Here is a 21,774-nt window from a genome sequence, read left to right on the forward strand (position 1 = left end):
CTAGGATTCTACTATTAAAAATGCAGTTAACCCTACCAACACAGGTTTATGGTCATGGGTCAAAAACCATGTCATCGCATTTGTAGACTCACATTCAAAATTTTATTGAACTACTATTTTATGAATGTATGTTAATAAGTTTGGTATCAGATTGTAGATTATAATTTAAATTTTAGTATTATACATTAGTTTATTTCTTAATTTAAAGGTAAATATTAAAAAGTCCTAAATATTGAATTTTTTATGTCATGTGGTATGTTGAATGCAGTTTTGGTTCAAATTAGATGTTTGTGATGTTCAAATACAAACTCTATAGTATCTTACGAATTAGGAACTCAAATTAACAATAAAAGTTTGCTTTATTTCAATTTTTACATATCTTGTATAATCATATACATGTATATGATATGACAAAAAAAAAAAGCCTATGATCCTATAATATTTTCCAGTTCATTCTTTGTGAGCATAACAGATTTTCTGAATCTTCTTAGCACATACGAATATAAATACACGTAAATCATCCAGTAGACATGTTATATAAGAACTTCTGATTACAGTAGCTTAGTATCATGATTTCAAAACTCTACTTGAGTAACAATCCATTAAAGCCATTTAGAATCTCTGATCTTGTATATCTAGTCCTACATATTACTAAATTTACATATTGTAACTACAAAGTATATCACACTAGAATTATGAAAACATAAAATCTTTAATGTTCCACAATAATGAAAAAATTTAAATCTATATAGTGCTATTATACATGCAACAATATGGTTTAGGTTTTGCACTAAACAGCAATAATTAAAACTTGCCACAGGTAAAAGAAACCAATTTACATAGAACACTGAAACAATTTAATGCAAAATATTCACTGCATAGGAAAAATACATTTTACTAACTTCATTCACTGATAATTAGTTTTTACACATAGGCAAATCTGACTTCAATTTGAGTATATAAGTACATGTACGTGCTATAATTCCATCCAGATGATGGAAAATTGTGATATCATAATTTTGCAACATAAGCAACTATACAATAAAACTCAAAATTTTATTAGTAAACTATACAAAACTCATTACTGAAGTTACAGACCACAAGTAAAAGTAGGTATAATAAACTTTACCTAGACTTTTTATGTATAATACATATGTACATTTTATTCATATTAAACTCCTACATTACTCTCATCTTACACTTTGGTAAAAGACAATATGTTCATAAAACTTCTTGTATGGAAATCACTTCCATATATTATTTTTACAAAATCAGAACACCGTAAACAGTGTTCACAAAACTGTACTTTGATAGGGAGCAACAACATTAAGCATAACAAGAAAAGGAGGAGAGTTTACAGAACTGCATATATCAAAATCACCAGAAAAATTACAGGTTTCTAACAGAAACTGGCATTCTTTTTAATAACTGAGGCTACACTGATAACTAAATATAAAAAAATAATGAAGTCATATGTTTAATATGTAAAAACTTTAAAAAATAAGCTAATTTCAAGACTGAAATCACAAAGCAAAGATAGGCAATCATACTGACTGCATATAAATATATGGCTTTTAATGTATTTAATACACCTATTCAAACAACCTAGAAGGCACAAGTACATTTGCAACATAAAACTCAGACCAACTAATTTAGAGAGTTACATTAACGTTGGAAACCATTGTTATAAGATAAATAAATAAAGTTTCCACAAGAATTGGAATCCATACAACGTTGGAAGATAAATGCAATATTATAACATAAAAATACAACATTGAAATAGATTCAAATTTATTTTATCCAGGGATGTTATATGCAACTTCTCTTCTTCAGGCTTAATGTGCACAAAAGTTTAATTAGTTCTGTTTCATGCATGACTCTACAAGGATTTTATTGCATAAAATAAATATAGTTGCACATTGAAGAAATTCAATGTTTCTTTAATGAGTAAAAGTCTGGCAATACTTAATCATAAGATCTTAGTATGTTAGTCTTTACAATTATTTGTTTACAGGTTAATCCAATAAATCTACAAGAGCTATGAAACATTGCAAATTGATTTAATTCTATTTGATTCTTTTGTTATGTGTGTTACCAGGGCTCAGCACCCTTTTTCCAGTGGATGAAGTGGATGGTATAGTATATTCAACAACAACAGGTGCAGCACACAGAGCTTTACTAAAGGAACTCTCCTCTAAAGAAGATGACTCCACCATCTCTGATAAAGTTAAGCATGCACTTCCACCAGTTGTTACCAATTCTTTAGAAAGAGGCATAATTAGGTGTCCAGTGGTGGCTGGAATACAGAAGGATGGCAATGCCTCCTTTAGTGGTTCAGAGTCTCTTGTGGTGAATGTTGAATGGGTATTCCCAGGGCTTGAAGAGGTGACAGGAACTACATGAACAACTAAATTATCACTAGAGTTTCTAGCATGTTGTCTTGCTTTTGTGGTAAATGATGGAAAAGCTGAGACTGATACAGTATGTGCTAAAATGGGTGAAACGTTTGAAATACTTAAGTTATTGGGACTTCTCTGTGCTAACGCAAGGTTATCAGAGATTCTTTCACACTCATATAGCTTTGTAATTGGTAATGAAGAGGGAGAAAGAGTCATATTTTTTGACACATCAGATGAAACATACGGTGCACCTGAACTGATGGGGTTGGTTTGCACCAAATAATAGTTACTAGGAGATTCTCCCACATTACAAGTTTTTGACATAGATGATACAGAAGAAAAACCACTACTTGTGTGTGAATTCTGAGATGGTATAGAGGCTAAATCAGTGCTGGCCGGCACTGTCTGCATAAACGTAAAACTTGAAGATGTTCCCTTTAAACCATAAGGTGGTCCTGGAACTTGGTTGTTTGGTGCAGAACATATTATTGGTGGAGACAATGACAATGCTGTTTTTTGTGGACTGGCAAAGTTACATCCACTAAGGATCTGAGAACCTTTCGGTACAGATGTCACCACTGGAATACTGACCACATTGATGGGTTGGCCTAGTCTTCCAGTATGTGATGGCAAGTTATCAGTGCCTGATGAAGAGGCTGAGTTGACCTTTGGCACACTGTTTACCTGAGAAACAGTCACAATAAATGGGGCTTTATTTAGTTCATTGCTAGATTTTCCAGATGTGAAACTAAGAAAATCACTGTCTTTGGGAGTCAAAGAGTTCTCAGAGAAGGATGGTAAAGACTGGTGAGTAGAAGTAAAAGTTGATGAAGTAACCATGTGTGGTTGCAAAGTGGGCTCAACTGTCATTGATACAGGCACAGGAGGCAGAATATGATTGCAAATGGACATTGGAACAGTCTGAGACAAGAAGCCAGAACATGTATCCAGGGCCAAAGCAGGACACTGCACATCTTGTTTCTGATGGAAGAATAATAATCTACACATTAATAGAATTTAAAAAGTTATTCCACAGCTTTGTAATCACAAATATACCTGCCACAGCACAAAGAGTATTTTAGAAATGATTTACTAATTTAGTGAGTAGCTTAAAAACATTATATTTACAAAACTAAGTTGAGAAGTGTAATCATGTGTTACAAGTCAATGAAGCGAACTTTACAACAGCTGAAAATAGCTTATTAAAATGAGAAAAAGTCTAATCTTTCTGTGTTTCTTTAAATAACACACAAAAAATGCTGCACTTCAATTTTACTTGTTTTGATTTAATATCTATGTTACAAAATAAGCATACTGTATGAATTACTTAAATATTTCACAAACCTGGATTTGGAACTGTATTATTTGTTGTTTGGAAAATTCAGATGGTTGACTCTGAAAGGATAGTGGAAGTTCTTCTTGTTTTGCATTTACAGATTTGTTCAGTTGCTTTAACAACTTTTGTTCTCTCTGATGGGCCTTCTCCAGCTCCTTTTTATGGGTTAGAAGCTGAGAGAGATGTGGAGGATAGAAACATTTTATAGTTTGTATGGAATTTTGTTAATTATCTTTAATTATTTTCTAGCATCAATATGTTTAGTATGATAAAAAAAATTCTCCCTCTAAAACTTCTCTAAAAGTTGTTTGAATGAATTTAATTCTTATAATAAACAACAAATGGAATTTCAACAAATGGATCCCACATCTGTTTAGAACAGAAAAGTTTGAATGCACAAGTGATACACAGAAGTCACAAACAATGAGTATTTGCAATTAAATAGTCAGTTTATCTGTAGTACAGTAATTACAGAAAATACTAACGAATGCAACAGTATTTTGTATTTACTTTAAACAGAGCAGTATATTTTGCTTTCATGCTACCATAAAGTTATCAATGTATAATTGTGGAATATGATCCCAAGTGTCCTGTATTTCTCCCATAATTGCTCCCAAAATCAGTTGTCTGATTGCTGTTTGACCTTTACAGTTTCCAAATACGCCAACACAGCCTTGGATCACTTCTTCTACTTGTCATGTCCACTGTTGGGATGGGTGGTGATTGCAAAACCAGAAATCATAGTGGATTATGATTCCCAGGGCTGCAATGTGGAAGCTCTTGCAATTGCCTCACCGAGATCATTGTCTCACTGAAAAACGAATTCCTGCCCAGCAGATCTTCTTCCTGACATAATGATATGATGTATAAGAATCTACTTGTACTTATCAATAGTCAGAATGCCATTAAGTTTGTGTACATCTCTAATATTACTGGCTCAGATGCAGCTTACACCATGTTTTGGTCTCTTAGCATGCTTTGCTGCAGATGTTGCATGGAGACTGTTATATTGTTTTTCTCTTTGTTATCAGACAAGTTATTTTTTTATTTTTACCAAACAATCTAAATTTGGATTCTTATGTAAGCACCCTCCTCCAGCTTTGCCAATCTCACTGTTTGAAGTCTGGTGCCCATTTCTGCCTTTTTGTATGGTTCTCTCTTCTATGTAGTAGTTTTTGAGAATCTACACATCCAATAAGTCTACTTAGTGCAAATATCTCACTGTTCCAGAGATAATATCCAGATTTATATTTCCAGCTAAGTCAATGACAAGATCTCTATCCCACTGTTTGGTGTTAGGTAAAGAGTATACCTTGAAATGCTTAAGATAATTTTTGTAAAGTTTGGACTTTCTACTTCAACTGCTTCTATTATCACAAGTACTAGTTGCACAAACTGTCTTCAGTTTACATACAGCTGTTACTGAAATATGAAACTTTACCTCAATCTGCCATAAAAAGTCATAAAGTGTGTTTTCAAAGTAAAGTGTTAGCTTTGTGTAATTTTGACTTTTATATACAACTTAGGCCCATTCTTCCTAATCTGTGGTTACTTTCAGAAGCTTGACTGAATATGGCAACAATGAAATACTATGAAACAAGATTTTGTACAAACTTACACTGCAAAAACTTTATAAACTTTGTCAGGCAAAGACCTATAAAGCAAAAGATACCATTACATTCAAATTGCAGCATGTAAAGCTAATAAAAAATTCAAGTTCTACAGAAGGTTGAGTGCATTATATTTTGAACATGCAAATCAGCAAATCATGTAACAACCAAAGATGATATAAAGTCACGGTGTAATGGCATATACAAAAACTGCATTTTAATATTTCAAAGGTAGTGTAATTCCACCAAAAATTGATCACAGCCTTTTCCAAAAATAAAATATTTATAAAATTCAGAACATAAAGAAATTTAAAATTTCCAGGACAAAGATAATCCTTGTACTTAAATAGTATTGGAAAACAAAGGAATATGGATTAACTTGGGGCACCAGGACCATACTGAAACACACCTACAACAAGTTGTACAACTGCCATGGTAAGTGTGGCATTTTGTAACAGGTGAGAATCTACAAATAAAAAAGTCAGTAGTAAATACCATATACATGCCCCAGTACGCAACATAATCAAGAAATATCTGCATCTGAAAAACGACACGAGTTACATGTGCATGAATTGCTTCCATAACACATCTGTCCAATTGTTTCATATTTCAAGCTGCTGGAAAATTAAATGGGTATTCATGCTAACCTATTTGATGACATACTGGTCAAGTTGTATGATGCCACACCTATGGATTTCTGTGTGACTAGGCTATTAAAACCAGTGCAAGGGAGGTATGCTTTGGATAGCCTTGTGACAGAGCTTATTTCAATGCAATCTACACTCCAGAGCTAGTTCAAGATGCATGGTTGTCAGATGGAGTATGACCAAATGTGCCGATATGGATTGTAATAAGGTGGCGAGGTTCCAAAATTGTTTTAAAATAACATACTCAACCTCTGTATAATGTCTATAATGGAAGGTGTCTTAAGTTTTGAGGTTAATAATCAAACAAAAATGGCAGTTCCAACATAATCCTTTGGTGTCACCCATAAATTTATGTTACCTACTACAATAAAAAAAAGGCAAAAATGCAGTTCATATATAACATTAGAACAATATACATGTAAAGATTTCAAACTTTATGTTTGACTTACTATCTTACATGTATCTTGGAACTAAAATATGACCTTTGTACATAAGTATGATCTAAGGGTTAAAACTTTACATTTTATCACACAATGAACATTTCAATATTTTGGAGAGTTAAGAGAAAATAACAATTAAAACAAGTACCATTATAAAGGATAGCAGCAAATAATTTTTGGGAATCTACATTACAAATAATTCAAACTTTACAATTACAAGCACAGGGAAAGTAGAATTATAAATAACATCCTCAAGAACATTACTTACATACATACAAACAAATCAATTCAAACCCTTTGTAGGTTCTGTCAAAAAAAAAGAAAAAAAAAGAACTATAAAGCAAGAGAACATTAGAATGTTAAATATCAGATTCTAGCATGTGTCACTCATAGAAACATTCCTGCCTTATAATATCTACACTGCCTACATTCATTTTAAAATAGAAGGAATTTTTATAGTTTTCTCAAGTAGCATCCATACCTAGACCAGTTAATAGTTGGCATGAAGAAATAGTAATTCACTTACCTGTGCCTTTAATTCTATGATTTCTTTTTCAAGTGCTTTCTCACGTATTTCTTTATCTTTTAACTTTTTGATATGGGTTTTAAGATCCAGTTTAAGATCTTCACCTATACTGTCCTGGAAAGTGTGTTATAGTTATTACATTATAGAATAACGAGTGACAAAATATTAAATTTAGACATTTCCATTAATTTTATATAATGCCACAACTTACATTATTTCATAAAATACACAACAGTGACACTAATGTGACATATTAATTGTGTCAATACACATGTACTAATTTATTCCTCTGCTTGCTGGTTAGAATACATTTGGTTCAATTTGCAGCAATTATAAAAAATACATTACCAAAGGCAAGCTACTGTACTTGATTCAAAGAAAACTTTTATTCAGTCCCCATATAACTATACAATAAATTTACATTATTAGCACATTTTGATAGTTTGAATTTCTATTACACAGTAAAATAAATAAATACTTTAACCCAGGAACAAAAATATTTTAATATTTACAGATCTTTGAAATGAGCCCTAATATGAACTTGGAGTTCACTTAAAATTCTTGCTTAATTTTTTTTTCAATGCATTAAGACAATAAAAAAGCTCTAAGCACTGTACTTTGCTCAAATAACCTATGAATGATTGTTCAGAAACACCCAATGATGTACTTATATTATTTTTCAAACAGAGTTAAGAAACGAGAAGTTGTTCCTCAGTTGCATGAAGCAAGTATGTTTAAAAAGTATTAACTTGTGATAATTTACTAACTACATGTATACTTTCTGCAGTCTCTCAAGAATGATAAATATACATATTTTGGTATTTTCAGAATACACTTTCAGTTGTATTGGTATATACATACATGGAAAACCACATATCTCAAATGTTTCATTTTTAGAATAAGTATTTGGAGAGGGCAACCAGTCAGTTATGTTTACACCTACATGGTGACGTTTTAACTGAAAAGCATGGTTGACTATCAGTTTTACAATGTACTCATAGCTGAAAATGTGGAGTGAGTGTATAAAGAAACCCATCACCAGCCGGAACTTTGAACTTCGCAGCCCATAGTGCAGCTCATTAACTATCAGCCTTTATTTTTTGAATAAGAATAAATACTTAACATAGAACAGACTTATGATTTTTGAGACATATTAAAGTCATTACTCCTCTAACTCAAGCACCCATTTTTGGCCCTGCAGTTGATGTATAGATAGGCATGAAAACAGGAAAAGTTAATGTGTCACAGAACAGCATTTATTTACATAACTTTAAACCATACTGTAACAAGTGGAAAGTAAAACCCAAACAGTTCCCAAGCTAGCTGAAAATATTTTAACTGTCCTTAGATTATAACAATTCAGGCCTAAATAATAAATGATAACATATCCAAGTACAACAAATATGTAAAAATTACATAATTATTTATTTTGTTATTAGTAGGAAGTGGGACCAGTCAAGTGCTGTATTTTTATTAGAGTTAATAACTTTTTAGTCATTTAAGATGCAAGTATTTTCTCATGATATTAATAACATTTACTTAATTCTAAGTCTAATTAAGGTATATTTTCTTGTATTTGTATTCTTATAAACATTGAAATTCAGAATTTTCTTTTATTTCAAATTCTTAACCTAACAATAACTTAATGAAGAATATTTCTCACTGCTCTTGGCTGAGATTCACCTGCCTCAATAACTTGGAATTTAGTGAATTTCTATCCAGTTCCAGTACATTCTTAAGCCTCAACCTTACTTATATTTACAATAAGCTATACCATATTTATACATGTTTTCAAACTAACTGCCAAAGAAATAAAGTATTTTATGAATTTACTGGCCAGCCATCTATTCTGGTGTTTCTAAACACTACTGGATATAACAAGTACAGAAATTGAAAAAAGTATAATAAAATATTCTGTTTACAATTCAGATATTATTGCAAATCAATGAACAACTAATACTCTTTTTAATTCTATTTTTTACACAAGTTATGTTTTCTACATATCTTACACTAGTAAAAAGTCAAACTTGTGCTTTTACATCATTAAAACATTAAAGCTAAAGAAGAGACAAGCATAGCAATGAAAATACTTACCCCTCTGTATAATCTAGTAAAAGTTAAGATAGTTACAGGGGTAGTTGAAAATCCTCAGATGAAGGTACTGCCAGATTATACAAATAATGTGAGATAAATATATTGGGGGAGGTCCACATACCAGCCTGCACAATGTCCTCCAGCAGGCAATTAAACCGGGATGCTAAGGGCATAGAAACTTGACAAATCTGATTAGACGTGACTTGCAGAAATCTTCTTGCCTTCAAAGAGAGCCCAGAATGAGTGATATGGAATAATTTCATACCCATCTCATCAATGTAACTGAGGATAAATCCTAGGAAACTGAATGATTCCAATGAATAAAAAATTCACTAGCATCTCTAAAGGCATTAGTTCAGGCAACAAAATCTTCAAGAACCTCAATGGATCAGTCATAGAAGTGAGAAATAGTGATCAGATGAATTGGTGAAAAGGATTTATCCCCTTCGCTGGCTGCCAGTGTCTTAGAAGAACTGGTCTAAGTACGTAGGTAGAATGATAAAGTGTTCTGTACACAATCAGTAAAAACCACTCTGACCGACGACATCTGTAGGTTAGTAGCAACAAAAAATAAACCTTCAGAGAAAGGTTATACATGGCACATGAGGCTAGGGTCTCAAACAGGTATTGATAAGGGGGCTATGTAATGCCACCTTAACTCTCTCAACACAGTCAATTGAACCGATCATGTGACCTCTTTGTACTCGATTAAAGTCTTTATAGATTTAATACTTCTAACTTTCAATATAGTATGTATATCTTCACAAAATTTAGCAGTCTTTCAGTTCATATTACAAGTCTTTCACATACAAAAAATCATATTTCTTAGTGAAGTATTTGATAGTCCATGTGCAAGTAATTTTCATGTTAAAACTAAAAATACTTTTATTCATCTCAAAAAGCTCAAATTTCCTTTGTGTAATCCTTAAATCCTCCTAAATGCATTTCAAACGTTTTTTTTAGTCAAACTTTATAGTTTATCTGTTATTTTCTCTACCCCATCTCAAAATGGGTTTGGTCAATTTAACCGACCTCGTAACCACCCTAAAAAAAAAAAAATCTAAATAAATCTAAATTAACTTTTTTTTTCTTTCTCAAATGACTTCATATTGTAATATGAAACTACATTTATCCCAAGTAGCTCTAAAGTCCTAACAGTATAAATCTATTTATAATTAAATTTTGCTTTATTGCCCTTTGAACCATGTCTAACTACTATCTGCACCATTATAAGTTGAACATGCAGCCCATGTTACGCTACTGAATTACATTACCCACGAGATGTTTGCATGCGTGCCTCATGAACCATTTTAATTATATTATTATTATTATGTATTTTACTTAATCTAGTCTTAAATAACATAAAAAAGATCTATATTTTTAGATTTTAGTTACTTTTATAATGATAACTATGAAAAACAAGAAATAAAGTACTTCAAAGAGAGTTAACCATAATTTTTATACTATAGATAGTAATGCACTTAACAATTTTATTTAATTAAATGGTGCACCAAAGAATATAGACTAATAACATGCAAAAAGTAGCCAAATACACTTACTTCTAAAAATTTTCCTGGCTTTCTAACTATGCGACAAGAACCGTTACAAATTCATCCAAGCTAGTTATTAACTTTCCCACGGGAATGATGTTGCTACTACGAGTAAAATTGATGATTATCTGTTCAGAACACAACGTAATATAATACATCATTTGATAGATGAAAACCTTGGATTTCTATTGGCTATAGATAATATATTATTAAATGTAAGAGACCTATTAACAAATCATGAAAGAGAGGATGTGGCATGTGGGTGTGGAAGGAGGGGTCTGATTTTCTATTCAATAGCTCCGTAACCAAACAAAATTGAATGTTATAAAAATTATGGTTTGTTTCAACAATAACGTATTTTACGTTTAATTTCTTACATTTTCAAGGGGTGATGGATAAAATAGGGATGATTACATGCTAAGACAAAACGTGTCACTTGGGTCACACTGGTAAAAATTCAGGATTTTTTTGAATAATGCCTTGTAAAATGAAGAACTTAAAACTTATATACTATTCTAATTGATGTAACATAAAAAAAAGTAGTTTAATAAAATGTTGAATGTAAGACACTAAAACCTTGTGTCATGCGCAGTAAAGGGTACCTGAGGCTATAGGGTTAATATACCAATTAGGTAACTAGAATAGTCATTTGAGATAAAGGACCCAAAATGACTTGAGGGAGCCAGAGAGTACTGGGGACTCAAACAATTTTTGTCTCTATTATCAAATGGTAGTCAATAAGGCTGCCTTACACAAGGTGATTGTGGAAGATGCAAAGACCTTGCCAAAGAGCCAGGTCAAAGAACAAGTAATGGTTGGCACTTCTGATCAAAGTGGGTTCAATCTCCTCTTAATACACCATTGCCAATATGCGTGCCATTTATGTTGATGAATGTCCATCATGGGACTAAGCAAAGACTGACACTGGCAACCATAAAAATTAAAGCTCAATGACTGAAGATTGAGCTTCTGGATAGCCAGGTGTACAATGTCAGATTATGGGTGCCTCCACATTGATGGCCAAAAAGTGGAAGAGGTGGGCAACTCCTGAATGTACTGCAGAAGTAGAAACCAGGGTGTGGCTGCCAATCCAGTGCTATCAACAGGACCCAACAATGGGTTAGAATGAATCATAGTTAGTACCTTGGGTAACATACGAATGGGAGAAAAGGCCTGGAGTTGTAATCATGTCCTGTTCTGACAGAATGTATCCAAATACAGACCAAATTGCCAGTAGTTGGGTGTTGCAATGAGGGCCAACCCTCCCATCATCAGTATTTCAAAATGAAAGCCAATCCAATAGAAGACCTCACGATGCAGGATCTATTCTTTGGGAGAATCTATCTGGATCGAGACAATTAATCTGCCACTGAAGTCGTCACTTGTGGAACATGGCAACTAGTAGGGTGATATGATAGGAATGATCCCAAGAAAGAAGATCAAAGGTTAAAAATCAAAGAGCCCTGGACCAAGTGTCCCCTTGATAGCAAATGCAAGACACCATCATGAAATTGTCAGAGTGAAGCCTAATGATTTTTCCTTTATAAGCCCAAACCACGAGGCACTACCTTTTGAAGAGCAAGAAGGTCTAAAAGACTGTGTAGGGAAACCTCGTTGTTTGTGTGTAGACCCTGGAATTCCCACCTGTTGAAATATGCACCCTATCCACAAAGCAAGGCATTCATGAAAAGATAGATCTCTGGAAGAGGTGGTGGCAGAGGAACCCATATCTTAGTACTTTCCCGATCTAAAAACTCCTTGAGTTTGAAGAGAATGATCATGAATAAGGAAACTAGGGAATCAATTGAATCAAGGTTTATGATCCATTGGTCACAAAGACCATTGAAGGGTTCTACTGTGCTCTCATCTGAAAGGTATGAGAGATTCGAGTGATCCCCACATTCCCAAAAGAGAAAGAACCATCTGTGCCATGGGAGAAGGAGAGGTGAGAGTCAGACCACCTGTTCCATAGTTTAGAGCCAGATGGGAATCGGCTGAGCCAGACTGAGATATGTGATGAAAGAATTACCCAGACTGATGGCATGTTGTGTTGAAGCAAGAATAGATGTCTCAGCTCTGATAATGAGGCCTGCCTTGGTTGTTTCTAAAAGTAGAATCCAGGTGTGATGTTCTGACAATTGATGAGATGGTGCCAGCAGTAATCAGTCATCCATGGAATGGTGTGTGTACAGGGCTAGGGAATGGAAGTGACAAGAAAAAAACTTATACAAACTGGCAGAACCTGTGTGGTACTGATGGAAGTCTGAAGGTAAGAACCCTGAACTGCAGTACCTGACTCTTGTGCACATAATACACCAACAGCATCAGTATGCTTGGACATCCACAATCCTGGTCAAAAAAGCAAATTTATAGTGAGGAATAAGTCACTTGTGAACCTTGGAGAATCTAAAAATTGATATAGACAAGAAAGATCAATGACTGGACACCAATCTCCTGTTTTCTTGGGCCTAACAAACTGATGGGAATAAAACCCCAGAAGAACTGGCACGGCTCTCTCTCTATATATTCAGACCAACCAAACTCTGATAGCCCTAGAACTAAATTCCCAAATATGATAGTTTTGTGGGAGATGAAAACCATACAGGTTGGGTGGATAATGATGGTGAAGATGTGAACTGAATGACTAATCCTGACTCAAGGACCTGTAGTGCCCATGGGTCCGTGGTTAACATTTAACACACGTACAGAAATTTTCAGAGCCAAGCACCCACAGACCCGAAGGCATACAGTAGTCACTGACACCACTAATGGCATTCCTGATTGAGTAGTGGACCCCATGGATATGGAAAGAATCTATTCTGGGTACTAATGGACCGAGGGGCTGACATTGGGGGTTAGGACCCTCAAATATGGGAGGAACTATGATCCCCTGTAGGAACCGATGAAAGTTGAGATGCCAACAACAGCAAGGATGAATATAGAAGCCAAAAATCAAAACAATATGTATGCTAACAATAGTTCCAGCTCATCATCAATGGACTTTGTGATCTTGAGAGTCTTCCAACAAAGTTCAGAGGGAGAATACGTAACTAAGTACTTTATATAGAGTGAGAGGAATCATAGAAAGTTGTTTATTTTAGGAAAACAACACACTGGACTACCTACTGTGTCCATTGCAGGGAATCAAATGTTGGACTAGAGTTGTAAATCTGTAGATTTACCCCTGTCCCACCAGGGGTAATTGATCTATTCAGGTTAACTACAAGCTCTACTCTACTCTACTTCTTTGAGAGTCAGAATGTGCTTCCACCTGTTGGTTGCAGGCTAAATCATGTAGTTCTGACAACCATGCCATATAAGGCATAGCTGTACCTTCAAGTAACTGAGCAGTAAACCTCCCTGCATGAACCATAATGTCAGTGGATGGAGGGAAAACTAAGTATTCACTCTCAGATCTTTCAGTCATCAAGTAAGGTGCAGGTTCAAAAGCAACTGGGGAAAGACCCAAAACATCACACACTCGATGGACCAACTGATGAAAAGGAGCCTTAGGTAGCTTATCCCAAAGTGGCCTCCTGAGAAGCCAACAGAATAAATGTGGGTGCAGAAAAAAGTGAATCCAAATTCTCTCCAGAATGTTCAGAATCATCCTCAATTGCAGCCTCAGACGCCCCCCCCCCCAAAGGAACACCACCAAACTGGACATATGTCTCCATCTCACTAGGAATAAAATCACTGACAGTTTGGTAATAGAAAAAAAACTATATGGTCACTCTCTTTACTTCACTGTATCTAAACATCAACTTAAGTAATGTTATTCTACATAAAACAGCCAGAGATTAGCAAAATAAGTTATTAATTGCACTGAATGCTAACCTAAGCCAGATTCTGAATATTTAAGAGAACTGTGTATAAGAGTTGATGCCATTTGATAGCTACAAATACAGTTATAGTCAAGGATGATTTAACTATATAACATAGCATGAAATTTCTAGAGTCCAGAATGTACTTTTGTGCACAGGAATTTAAAACAAGTTCACTGGTACCTGAGGAAATGTAGGCCAACAGTTTTTCACTGCCATGGTCACACATATGGAAAACATCATATAATCTTTGTGTTACCCTTTAAAAATGTGATATCAATGATATGCAGTGCTATGATAAAAGGTTTTCTCCTTCAATTTTCCCAAAGTTTACAATTTTAAAGTTTCCAAGAAGTAATGAAGTAGAAAACATGCATTTTTGTTTTTTTACTGCATATAAACTGGTACTGGGAGATTTACTGGTTTATAAACATATGGCAGTGAAAGAGTTAAAAAACAACAACAATGTTGCATATTTACAAACATTGAAAAAACACTGAATATGTTTTTGTTTTAGCAAACTTTGAATTATTTTAAATTATTACCTTTAATTAACTTGGTTGTTCAATACTATGCAGTCAACATGCGAGAACCAAGCACAGATTTTTGTTGTATGTAGCATTTTTTGTTCACAGTATTAAGGAACTAAAAGTAATATTTAATAGCAATCAAGGTATATTAATAAGTTATCTTAGTTGTTATACTTCTAATGGTTAAGAAGTTGAATGGTGGTTACCCTTTTGGTAAGATCTAGCTGGTGGTAAGTGGGAAAAATCTTATGACAGACTATAGTCAGTGGTGTAATAATAGGAGAGGCAGTTGCCCCATGGCCTCTTCAAAATGATATATGTTCTAGGACCCTTTGAGACAAAGCTACTCCACTGCGTATAGTTACTACTATAATAAAAGTATGGACATTAATTAAGCCAAACCACCATTCCATTCTATATTCTACGTTACAACTTTCTTTAGTTATGAATGAACACAAAACAAAAGTGAATATGATTGCTTCACATATCTACATGTTAAAATATATTTAAACTAGTGATGCGGAAATAATAAAGAATGAAATTCAAGTGATAGTTTTTAACATACTATACAAATATAGTAAACTCAAACTTTAAGGACAACTAGGAATCTACTGGTCCATATATACTGTTTTATCCACTGTATAAACTCAAAGCCAGCACTTATCATTCAATTATTTATCAAGCCTTCCCTCAAAATCCCTTAAACTTGCTGCATCTGAAGGCAAACAATTCAAATGGTGAACCACCCTGTTAGAAAAATAAAGGTCTTTGCTGAAGATGACTCCTACTCTACCAAAATTTATAATTTTGTCTTAACATTCTCATTATTAAGTGTGAAAAATGGTGGTGCATCAACTCCTTTAACAATTTTACACAACTCAATCAGGTCCCCTCTAACTCTTCTACTTTAACAAGAAAACAATTTCAGAAATCTTAACTTGTTTTTGTATGACAACCTTTCTACCCCAGGTATCATCTAAGTAGTCCTCCTCTGTACCCTTTCCAACAATTTAATGTCCTTCCTAAAGTAAAGCTCATGACTGAACACAACACTTCAAATGTAGCCTAACAACTGACCTGTACAATAAAAGTATACACTCTTTACACTTGTATTCAATATTTTCTGTACATAAATCTAAAATCATGTTTACCCTACTGCTAGCATCAGCACACTGCATGGATGAGTTAGGAGTCTGATCAACAAGAACACCAAGATCATTTCTTCCATAACACCATTAGTATTATTCCCATCTAAATTATACAAGTAGTTTGTATAGGCACAGCAATATATATATATACATGCAGTATGGAACAAAGAGGTCACTTGACTGGAGATTGCTTAACAGCGTAGTAAAGGTATCTTGGTATCCCTGGGTGTTAGTTTAGAGTAGGTGTGTTTTGTTCAATTAAGATGATTACATTTATTTTGCGTTTGTTGACGTTTGGTTCTTTGCTTAAAATTACAGTGTTTTGTATAGATATACTGTGTTTTTTTTTAGTTGCAATGGTGGTAAACATGGAAGGTTTTTTTATTATCATGTTTGGTGAATCTGGTTTCCAATTTTCTTCAGGTTTCTCTGATGTAGAATTCTATGCATGTTATTTTATAAATGATGTTCGTATTGTGTGATTCTGTGTAATTTTCTATTTAGTAATGATTATACTCTAGGGCTGGATTTTTGAGTGAATTGGAAGTCAACAATTCTGGGCAGTTATTGCATGTTATTTTATAAATGATGTTGGTATTGTGTGATTCTGTGTAATTTTTTTACTTAGTAATGATTTTAGTCTAGGGCTGAATTTTTGGGTGAACTTGAAGTCAACAATTCTAGACAGTTATTGCATGTTACTTTATAAATGATGTTGGTATTGTGTGATTCTCTGTAATTTTTTACTTAGTAATGATTTTAGTTTAGAGCTGGATTTTTGAGTGAATTTGAAGTCAACAAGAATTTTATATTTAATGCCAAGTTTTCTCTAAATGTTGATTATTTTTGAACTAATTTCAGGGGATGAATGGTAAATTGCTGGATTGTTTCATTGTTTGGTGTATTAATTTCAATTTTATTTGTGAGTTCAGTTTTGAGGTTTTTGTTCTTGTGGTTCTGTAGAAATTTGGTGTGAATGAAGGAATGCTTTATTTCTTCATATATGTAATTAATTGAGCAAAGTCTTGAAGCTGTATTTATAAGTTTTTTTAGTATATTGATTTTTTGTTTCGATTCTTGGGCAGGTTTGCAGGAGATGTAGAGGCCCGTGTGAGTGATTTTTTGGTGAATTTTGGTTTTGAACTGCATGTCAGATCTAATAATGTTGACACAGGTGAAGTTAAAATCAAGAAGGAAATGATAAACAATGGGTTATACATCAAGGAGATCCGTGTTGTGTCTATAGATCATGTTATAGGTTGATATATATATTTCTACCAAGATATAGGTGTTGCAGCAATTTAAGGAAACTGCGCAGTAGGCAAGTTGTGTGTTTGAGCTTTCTTGTAGTATCTGGTGGCTAGTTTAGTGATTCAGGTCTTGACAGGGGGATTTTAGCATGTTTTTCTACATAATAAGCTGGGGTGTACTGGGTAACTGAAGGGTGAGTCTTGTAATGCAATTCTAGTGCACTTGTAATTGTGAGTATATGTTAATTAATGTTACACGTAATCATGGAACTGTAGTCTATGAAAGGTCTGATAAAAAGTTTGCTTTTCAAACATCTAAGAAAGCTATTGTTATGTGTTAAAAGTTAAATTGGAAACATAGTTTCAAGTCTTACAAGGTGATCAGCAGTTTGTCTGTTTCTTCAACCTGCATTTCAACTTTCTGAGAGTGTTATTTCCTTTGAGTAACTACATTAATCATGTGGTAATAGTTCTCTTGAAAAGTTTACTGATAAAATTAATGAGGCTAATGGGGTGGAAGTCGCTCGGGTTTTTGGAGTTGCTGCTTTTTTTTGTATGTTTTAGAGCAAAGCCACATGGGGCTATCTGCTGTCTCCACTGAGGGGAATCGAATCCTTGAGTATAGCAATGTAAATCTGTAGACTTACTGCTGTTCCACCAGTTTTTGAGTATGATCGTAATGATAGCTGATTTCCATTATTGTTGGAGATAACCAGAAAATGTAGAAAAATTGAAGATGTCTCTGAAGTGAGTTATGAGTTTATCAGATGCATGTTTGGGATATGATCTTTGTCAGTGGCAATGGTTTTAAACTTTTTTAAATGTAATTTAATTTCAGTTGATGTAATTTGGATGGAGATTTCATTGCTGTTTTGGGGTTTAAGGAAGTCTGAGATATCTATGGGAAAGGTAGTGGAGTATAAGTATGCTTTTGAAAATAAAGTTTTGGACTTTTGTGATTTGTTTGTAGTTATGCACAAAGCTACACAATGGGCTATCTGTGCTCTGCCCACCACGGGTATTGAAACCCGGTTTCTAGCGTTGAAGTCCACAGACATATCGCTGTGCCACTGGGGAGCAACTTTTGTGAACTTATTTGTGTTAAAATTGTTTTGGTTAAGTGTAACAAATGTGTTAGCAAAGTACTGGGTAAAACAGTCTGCTTTCTGGTTATCTGTGGGGTGTTGGTGTTTTCGTAAGTGATATATCCAAACTCAATGTTTTTTCTGCAAATGTTTTTAAAGATTTTCCAAAAAAGGAAAGAATTGGATTTTAGTTTGTCGAGATTTTGACAAAATCAGCTCCAGTTTTCTGTCTGTTGTTGCTTGACGAGTTATTCTGCTTTACTTTTCTAAGAGTTGATAAATGAGTTCAGAGAGTGGTTTTTAGTTGTGATGAATATTCTCTTTGCAATTGACATCTTTTGATAATTAGTTGGTGAATTTCAAGGTTTAATTTCCAAGAGTTTATTGATTTTTTAGGGGTTTTATGGGGTACTATTTGGTTTATGGTTTCAGTGATTGCCAGTTAGATTTTGTGCATAAGTATCCAGATCACTTTTATTTCCCATGAAAGATTTAAAGTGTGGTTGCTTTTGGTCCAAGATTAATTAAAAGAGACCCAGCTGGAATTACTAAAATTGAGAATATGTAGACAGAGGGAGGGTTGTTGGTTGGGTGCAGTGGGTAGGCTTAGATTAAAGGAAATGGGGTTATGATTCTCACCTATATTTTCATGTACCTTAAAGTTATGGGATATATGGAAGATGGATGACATTACAATGGCAAAATCAATGATACTCTGTGAGCCACTGTAGTGAGAGTGGATGGGGGTGTTGTTATTGAGGGTTTTGTTATTGAAGCTTTAGTTACTGATGAGGTCTATAATTTTTCTGCTTGACTTGTGTTACTGAAAAGAGCGGGGTCTATAGTGTTTAAGTCATCAAGGACAATCACATTTTGATGTGTATTGTGTATAAAGTTAAAAAATTATTGGAATATAAATAGCTAGGAGTGTAATGCAGAGTAGACTAAGTAGGGTGATTTTACATAAGATGTGTTTGTGTATGGTCAGTGTTTTTTAGCGTTGAGGTTGCCTTTGTGTTGCAAGGTTATTCCTGTAGTTCCTTGAGATCTAGTTGGAAATAAACTTGTAGTTAGGTAGTTTATATGATGTTTTGGGATTATGTATAGTTTCGTTAATAGCATTACTTTATTGGGCTAATTCATACAATTTAGATTTTTTTATTAAAAAACTCTTTGGATGCTTACATGTAATAAAGAGATTCAGATTTACCTTTGAACATGGGCCAATCACCCAATCTGCTGATCCTTACATTTTATGCTGAGCCTAGTACTCAACCGTAATTACATATTTATAATCTCATCCACACAGTTAAATCTCAGCAGTATCCCTGAGAAAATAAATTGTACTCACTGTACTCATCAGTTGGATAACATGACTTCTATGTGTTCAGTTTTATACCAGTCCGAAATGATATCAATTATATAATGGCTGAATAAATAATAATCTTGTTGGTCAAAAGATGACAGTTGAAATAGTGATTAACTGAATTTCATACATACACAATAATGAGAAAAACAAATCGTTTATCAAGAAATTACAGCTGCATGTAACATTCAATGTATTATCTAAATTGGTTATCATATTTATTAATGTAGTTTATATAATATATCTATTGTTAATTTCAGTTAATTATGCTAATTTCATCTGTAAGTTGGTCCAAATGAATAACAAGACCAGTTTTTTAACTTTTATGAATAAAGTTTTAGCTAAGTCTATATTAACACAATTCTAAAAAAAATCCTGAATTTCTCCAGCGTGATAAATGTGATATATTTTCTCTAGGAATCCACTCTTCTGTATTTTATTCACCACCCTTGAAATATGTGTGAAATTTAATATAAATTACTCACTACAAAACTATCATTCCTCAGACAAATCCTAATTTTTATAGCCTTCAAGCTTGTTTGGTTACAGAGCTGTTAAATAGAAAATCAGACCCCTCTTGCCACACCCACCTGTCACATTCTCTCTTTCAGGATTTGTTAATAATTCTCTCTTACTCTTAATAATACATTATCTATAACCAATAAAAATCCAGGGTTTCATCTATCAAATGACATATTATATTAAATTGTTTTCTGAATAGAGAATTGTCATTCTCTCTGTTAGTACGAGCTTCGTCCCCTTGGGAACTAGAAAGCCAGAAAAAATTGTAACAGTAAGGGGAAAGTGTCTGATTTTCACATGTTATTACTCTATGTTCTCTGGTGCATTATTAAATTAAATAAAAAATTACTTAGTGCTTTACTACCATTAATATAAAAAAAAGTAGTGTTAAGTGTCATTGACAGCCAACAACAAAAAAAAAGGAAAAAAAAAAAGAAAGAAGGTCCTGACAAGTACTTCATTTCTTGTTTCTCATGTGTATTCATTACTTATTATTATAAAAGTAACTAAAATGTAAAAACAGGAATTTATTTATATTAGTTCAGATGATTTTTTGTATGTGAAAGACTTGTAATGTTTACTGAAAATCTACCAAATTTTGTGAAGATATACCTACTGTTACAACAGTGGAAGTCACTTGATGCTGGTAACACGTAATGCATTCTAGAAAGATCGGGGAACATCACGAATAATCCAATATTTGCTAGGCGCCCTCTATTCTTGTAATATAAATGCGGCAGACAGTTATCCGGGATGGTATAGCGGACAGAGAGATTGAAGATATAGACGGACAATTGAGTTAAGCGTGGTAGTAAGTAAAGTGCGTGAATCGTTCCTTGAGAATTATAGCGTGTGTTTAAGTGACTGTGGAAATTAAGTGTATTGCAAAGTTGTATTGAGAAAGAATAAACTAGTTTTATTTAAGAAAGGACTTGTATCGCTGAAATTTCTCGGGAAGAATTTCTACCAGAAATTATCAAACGAGCAGAGACGTAACAAATTGGTGTCAGAAGTGGGATAGAAAATAAATAAATAAAAAATAATAAAAAAAAGATGGAAACAAGAGGTGGCAAATCAAACTACAGCTTAGCAGATTTGATGGCAGCAATAAAAGAACAGCAAAATAAACAAAAAGAATGAGAAAAGAAACAAGAAGAGAGATTACAGCAGTTGTCGGAGGAAAAAGAAAAGAAACAAGAAGAGAAATTACAGCAGTTGTTGGAGGAAAAAGAAAAGAAACAAGAAGAGAAATTACAGCAGATGTTGGAGGAAAAAGAAAAGAAACAAGAAGAACGAGAAATGAAACAAGAAGAGAAATTACAGCAGTTGTTGGGGGAAAAAGAAAAGAAACAAGAAGAGAAACTACAGCAGTGGTTGAAGGAGAAAGAAAAGAAACAAGAAGAGAGATTACAGCAGTTGTTGGAGGAAAAAGAAAAGAAACAAGAAG

General features: G+C 33.6%; 1 protein-coding gene across 2 annotated transcripts in view; it reads right to left on the reverse strand.

The window, feature by feature from the left end:
• Positions 1–363: 363 nt before the first annotated feature.
• LOC106463034 (mucin-12-like) overlaps positions 364–21,774 on the reverse strand; it is an 81,521-nt gene continuing 60,110 nt past the window's right edge. For both annotated transcript variants that reach the window (XM_022390444.1, XM_022390445.1), the window contains exons 6-8: positions 6,959–7,072; positions 3,744–3,908; positions 364–3,380 (exon numbers count right to left, since the gene is read on the reverse strand). In XM_022390444.1, the coding sequence (XP_022246152.1) occupies positions 2,067–3,380; positions 3,744–3,908; positions 6,959–7,072 (1,593 nt within the window). In that variant the 3' untranslated portion in view covers positions 364–2,066. The remainder of the gene's footprint in view (positions 3,381–3,743; positions 3,909–6,958; positions 7,073–21,774) is intronic.

The sequence above is a fragment of the Limulus polyphemus genome, unplaced genomic scaffold (assembly GCF_000517525.1).
Source record: "Limulus polyphemus unplaced genomic scaffold, Limulus_polyphemus-2.1.2 Scaffold1308, whole genome shotgun sequence".
Lineage (NCBI taxonomy): Eukaryota > Metazoa > Arthropoda > Merostomata > Xiphosura > Limulidae > Limulus > Limulus polyphemus.